At 39.9% G+C, this 6,325-nt stretch overlaps 2 protein-coding genes across 2 annotated transcripts in view; both read right to left on the bottom strand.

The window, feature by feature from the left end:
- LOC133547611 (gastrula zinc finger protein XlCGF8.2DB-like) overlaps window positions 1-6,325 on the bottom strand; it is a 215,746-nt gene that overhangs the window by 60,499 nt on the left and 148,922 nt on the right. The gene's annotated exons all lie outside the window — the stretch shown is intronic.
- Window positions 927-6,325, bottom strand: part of LOC133535389 (gastrula zinc finger protein XlCGF8.2DB-like) — an 11,235-nt gene continuing 5,836 nt past the window's right edge. Inside the window, exon 2 of the mRNA XM_061875202.1 lies at window positions 927-2,362. Coding sequence (XP_061731186.1) covers window positions 1,358-2,356 — 999 coding nt within the window. The 5' untranslated portion in view covers window positions 2,357-2,362 and the 3' untranslated portion in view covers window positions 927-1,357. The remainder of the gene's footprint in view (window positions 2,363-6,325) is intronic.

Below are 6,325 nucleotides of genomic sequence, written 5' to 3' on the forward strand. Positions count from 1 at the left end.
GGCGTAGTGTGGTACTGATGGTAACCTTATTTACTTCGGTCCCAGCTCTCTGCAGGTCATTCACCAGTCCCCCCGTGTGGTTCTAGGATTTTTGCTCACCGTTGTCATGATCATTTTGACCCCACGGGATGAGATCTTGCTTGGAGCCCCAGATCGAGGGAGATTATCAGTGATCTTGTATGTCTTCCATTTTCTGATAATTGCTCCCACAGTTTTTTTTTCACACTAAGCTGCTTGTTTATTGTAGATTCACTCTTCCAAGTCTGGTGCAGGTCTAAAATTATTTTCCTGGTGTCCTTCGACATCTCTTTGGTCTTGGCCATAGTGGAGTTTGGAGTCTGACTGTTTGAGGCTGTGGACAGGTGTCTTTAATACAGATAACGGGTTCAAACAGGTTCCATTAATACAGGTAACGAGTGGAGGACAGAAGAGATTCTTAAAGAAAAAGTTACAGGTCTGTGAGAGCCAGAGATCTTCCTTTTTTGAAGTGACCAAATACTTATTTTCCACCATAATTTACAAGTAAATCATTTAAAATTCCTACAATGTGAATTCCTGGATTTTTTTTTCACATTCTGTCTCTCACAGTTGAAGTGTACCTATGATGAAAATTACAGACCTCTGTCATCATTTTAAGTGGGAGAACTTGCACAATCGGTGGCTGACTAAATACTTTTTTACCCCACTGTATATTATGTAAATATCACAAATATATTTTATATAACTATATTTTGTTTATTTATACCTGCATTGTCATTTCCATCCTTACACTTTCCATCATTGTAACTGAGCTATTGTGTGGAACATTTTCCCCTGTGGATCATTACAGTTTGTCTGACTCTAAGTCTAAGTCTACTTTACATTAAGAATTGATGTAAGTATTGTGGTGAAAGAAAAGCAGCACTCGGAAAATCAGACACCAACAGTTACAGTTGATAATTTTATTGTAGTTAATATATCAAAGAAATATCCAACAGAAACTGAGAAAGTATCACACTTTATAAAACAAAACAAAACATAAGTTAATTGTTCATATTGTCAATGCCTGCAGGAAACCACACAGGTTTTAATACAGAGCCAATATAATATAAACATTCTCTTCTATAAAGCAGCATATACTAAAAATTACGAATAAATACTGTTATTTTTGTTGAAAAGTCAATGTTTCTAGGTGACTTCACACACTTCATGATTGCTCAGCTGTGCTCTTGTGAGACACGCTGACTTTAAAAGCAACCACCATTTTAACTCTGAAATGAAATGGCCTATTTCCATACATTTTCAGTTCAATTGTGATTGTTTCCAACGTCAAGTACATTCAATTTTAGCGGTTGATTGTATTTCACACTCTGCAAATTCATTTACTGCTGCTGAGCTCACCAGCACACTTGTGTTTGTTTAGCTGGTATTTGTAAGCGAACTTCTCATTGCACACATCGCAGCTAAAGGGTTTCTCTCCAGTGTGTTTCCTTGTGTGCGTCTTCAGGTTGCCCTTTTGAGCAAACCTCTCGCCGCAAACCGAGCAAGGAAATGGTTTCTCGCCGGTGTGCGTTCGCGTGTGCTTCAGCAAAATGTCCTTCCTGGCAAACATTTGCCCGCACATTTCACAGGGAAAAGGCTTTTCCCCAGTGTGTGTCCTCAAATGTATCATTAAATTTCCCTTTTGGGAGAAGTTTTCCCCACAAACTGGGCAGCCAAAAGGTTTATCGCCTGAGTGCCACCTCATATGTATCACCAAATTTCCTTTCTGGGAGAATTTTTCACCGCATACCGAGCAGGGAAAAGGTTTCTCTCCGGTGTGTTTTCTCATGTGTTTTGTTAAATTCACTTTCTGGGAGAATCTTTCGCCACAAATGTCACAGGGAAAAGGTTTCTCCCCGGTGTGAGTTCTCATGTGTATCATCAAGGTGCCTTTGAGCGAAAAACCACCGCCGCAGATTGAACAAATGAAAGGTTTCTCTCCAGTGTGGCTCATCATGTGCGTTTTCAAATTTCGCTTTCTGCCAAAGGCTTTATCACATTGAGAACACTTAAAGTGCTTGCTGTCAATTTGTGATCTCCTGTCACCTTTAATGTTTTCATCGTCACTATGATCACTTTCAGAAAGCGGCGCTAAGAGGCTCCCTGCGTCCGATCTTCTCGTCCCCTCACTTTGACTGTCATCAAGTTGTGACCACTGAGCTTCGTCCTCATCGCTCTTCACAATCACACGAATCACCGGAAATTTGCTGATGTCGGCGTCATCCTGACTGATGCTGCGCTCCTCCTCTTCCTCTTTAATGTAAGGGGGCTGTGACTCCTCCTGCTCCACCCTGGGGCTCCACTCGAGCCTCTCCAGGGGGAAGATCTTCTTCATCGACGTCTATAGGACACAAAAATATTAACACTGAAATAGTTTTTCATAGCAGAGAGCATGTTACTTATTGACTCTATAATCACACACTTGTGCTGGTAAACTACTTCTGCACAAATGGACAAAAACATGTAAAAGATCTACAAACCCCATTTCCATATGAGTTGGGAAATTGTGTTAGATGTAAATATAGACAGAATACACTGATTTGTAAATCCTTTTCAACCCATATGCAGTTGAATATTCTACAAAGAAACATATTTGATGTTCAAACTGATAAACATTTTTTTGTGTGCAAATAATCATTAATTTAGAATTTGATGCCAGGCAGCACGTGACAAAGAAAGTGGGAAAGGTGCAATAAACACTGATAAAGTTGAGGAATGCTCATCAAACACTTATATAGACATCCCAACGGTGTGCAGGCTAATTGGAACAGCTGGGTGCCATAATTGGGTGTGAAAACAGCTTCCATGAAATGCTAAGTAGTTCACAAATAAGGATGGGGTGAGGGTCATCACTTTGTAGGCAAATTGTCGAACAGTTTTAGAACAACATTTCTCAACGAGCTATTGCAAGGAATTTAGGGATTTTACCATCTATGGTCCGTAAAATCATCAAAAAGTTCATGGAATCTGGAGAAATCACTGCACGTAAGCGATGATATTACGGACTTTTGATCCCTCAGGCGGTACTGCATCAAAAACCGACATCAGTGTGCAAAGGATATCACCACATGGCTCAGGAACACTTCATAAAACCACTGTCAGTAACTACATTTGGTCACTACATCTTTAAGTGCAAGTTAAAACTCTACTATGCAAAGCCAAACCCATTTATCAACAATATCCTGAAATGCCGCCGGCTTGGCTAGGCCCGAGCTCACCTAAGATGGACTGATGCAAAGTGGAAAAGTGTTCTCTGGTCTGACGTGTCCACATTTCAAATTATATTTGGAAACAGAGGACGTGGTGTCCTCCAGAACATAGAGGAAAAAAAACATTTGGATCGTTATGGGAGAAAAGTTGAAAAGCCAGCATCTGTGATGGTATGGGGGTGTATTAATGAGAAGGCACCATTAATGCTGAAGGGTCCATACAGGTTTTTTAGCAACATATGTTGTCATCCAAGCAACATTATCATAGACGCCCCTGCTTATTTCAGCAAGACAAAGTGTTCAACAGCGTGGCTTCGTAAAAAAAGAGTGCGGGTACTTTCCTGGCCCGCCTGCAGTCCAGACCTGTCTCCCATCGAAAATGTGTGGCGCATTATGAAGCGTAAAATACGACAGCGGAGACCCCGGACTGTTGAACGACTGAAGCTCCACATCAAGCAAGAATGGGAAAGAATTCCACTTTCAAAAGCTTCAACTTTGAAACAATTAGTTTCCTCAGTTCCCAAACGTTTATTGAGGGTTGTTAAAAGAAAAGGTGATGTAACACAGTGGTGAACATGCTCTTTCCCAACTACTTTGGCACGTGTTGCAGCCATGAAATTCTAATTATTATTTCCAGAAAAAAAAAAAAGTTTATGAGTTTTGAGTATCAAATATCTTGTCTTTGTAGTGCATTCAATTGAATATTTGGTTGAAAAGGATTTGAGAATCATTCTATCCGTTTATATTTACATCTAACTCAATTCCCAACTCATATGGAACGGGGTTTGTACACCTTGCCAGGCTACTGCAACAGTCCATGGCCTTGAAATAATGTCTGCAGTAATTCCCTCCAACCGCCAGGAATATCTGGAAGTCCAACTTGCAAAAGGAACTCAGCTTCTTCTTGGCATTAACCACGTTTGATCACACCAGGCCAGATTCTCAAGGTCAAAGTCTAAACAGAGAAAGGGTGGTTCGCAATGCTGTCTTCGATGAAACCACCAAGATTTGGGATTATTAGAGATGACAAGTCACCTCTACGTCTACATTTCTAAAGCATTTGAGACACTGGTCAATTACTGGACGGTATCACGTAAAGAATCAATCATTATATCACAGGTTTTCCCACACATTCATTTATTTGTGACGGCCCGCCACGAAAGAATTACGGCCGCCACAAAAAACAAAACAATTTTTTTTCTTTTTTTTTCGGATTTTGACTCGCTCGACCACTCATAAAAGCAATGGGACTTTGTCTGTGAATGGAGCTTGTAGTTTACATATTATATATATATGTAAATATTATATAAATATGTACATAAGGTGTTGTCTGCGGGCTATAGAGCTTTTTCATTTCGGGCTCCAGTACTCTGGAATGCCCTCCCGGTAACAGTTCGAGATGCCACTCAGTAGAAGCATTTAAGTCTCACCTTAAAAACTCATTTGTATACTCTAGCCTTTAAATAGACTCCCTTTTTAGACCAGTTGATCTGCCGTTTCTTTTCTTTTTCTTCTATGTCCCACTCTCCTTTGTGGAGGGAGTCCGGTCCGATCCGGTGGCCATGTACTGCTCGCCTGTGTATCGGCTGGGGACATATCTGCGCTGCTGCTCCGCCTCCACTTGGGATGGTTTCCTGCTGGCTCCGCTGTGAACGGGACTCTCGCTGCTGTGTTGGATCCGCTTTGGACTGGACTCTCGCGACTGTGTTGGATCCATTATGGATTGAACTTTTCACAGTATCATGTTAGACCCGCTCGACATCCATTGGTTTCCTCCTCTCCAAGGTTCTCATAGTCATCATTGTCACCGACGTCCCACTGGGTCATTATTGTCACCGATGTCCCACTGGGTGTGAGTTTTCCTTGCCCTTAATGTGGGCCTACCGAGGATGTCATAGTGGTTTGTGCAGTCCTTTGAGACACTAGTGATTTAGGGCTATATAAGTAAACATTGATTGATTGATTGATTGTAATTATATTCCAACTTCGCGTTCTTCTTGGTCATCGCCGCCGCCGCTTGCTTTTTTCTAAAGAACAGAGACATGTTCTAATTTGAAAAATACAATTTGTCATGTTTAGCGTCCCATTTAAAAAAGATAAATGTAGAATTGAACTAATGCTTCAGTAAATTTGAAACCAGGCATACATACATTGAAGTATAGCACGTGTTTACAGTTTCATAATTCAGCATGTCTAAAAAGGAGTAGAAGAACCAGGGTTTATGATGACCGGACTACATGGCGCTACATTTTACCACGCTTTGAACCCGACGCCTTGTGCAATGCTGCGGCTAATTTACGGATTTTACCGGTCCACAAGCTTCACATTAGAGCTCGAACTGATATGTTTTTTCAGGGCAGATATTGATACTGGTTAGTAGTAGTCGAAGAGGCCAATAAACCGATATTTGGAGCTGATATTCATTTACAGTAAAAGTATTTAAACAGGACTAATTTATGTCAGCTGGTCAATCCAATCCAATCCAATCCACTTTATTTATATAGCACATTTAAACAACAATAACGTTTCCAAAGTGCTGCACAGCCATGTTCAAAAACAATTGTAAAAAAAAATAAATAAACAAATGAAATAAAATAAAAAAAAGTATATAATATATATATTATGCTCCACCAATGACTAAATAAAAACAAAAAATAAATAAATATAAAACCAATAAAAACAATATAAAAACAAATATGATTAAAAACTATCCTAAAGGGTAAAATCAATTAAAAAAATAAAATAGAAATCAAAGTGTATAAAAAACACAGAGCACAACAGAGAACAGAGGACCACACAACTCACGTAGTGTTAAAAGCCAAAGAATAAAAGTGGGTCTCAAGGCTTAAAAGGGAACCTGTTATACCAAACCAACTTGTTTTTACCTGTTGGTACCTGCTTATGTGTATTGCGATCTGCATAAGTCCGGAAAATTTGAAATCAAACAATAAAGGCATTGCAGAGATATGTGTAAAACAATCTTGCCCTCCTTCCTACTTCTTCTAAACGGTTCGTTTGGAATTTTGTTCAAGTGTGATGTCAGCAGACTATCCATATATGGTAGACATTTACCCAAGGATGCCGGCGTGAGTCAG

The sequence above is a fragment of the Nerophis ophidion genome, linkage group LG02, assembly GCF_033978795.1.
Source record: "Nerophis ophidion isolate RoL-2023_Sa linkage group LG02, RoL_Noph_v1.0, whole genome shotgun sequence".
Taxonomy (NCBI): Eukaryota; Metazoa; Chordata; class Actinopteri; order Syngnathiformes; family Syngnathidae; genus Nerophis; species Nerophis ophidion.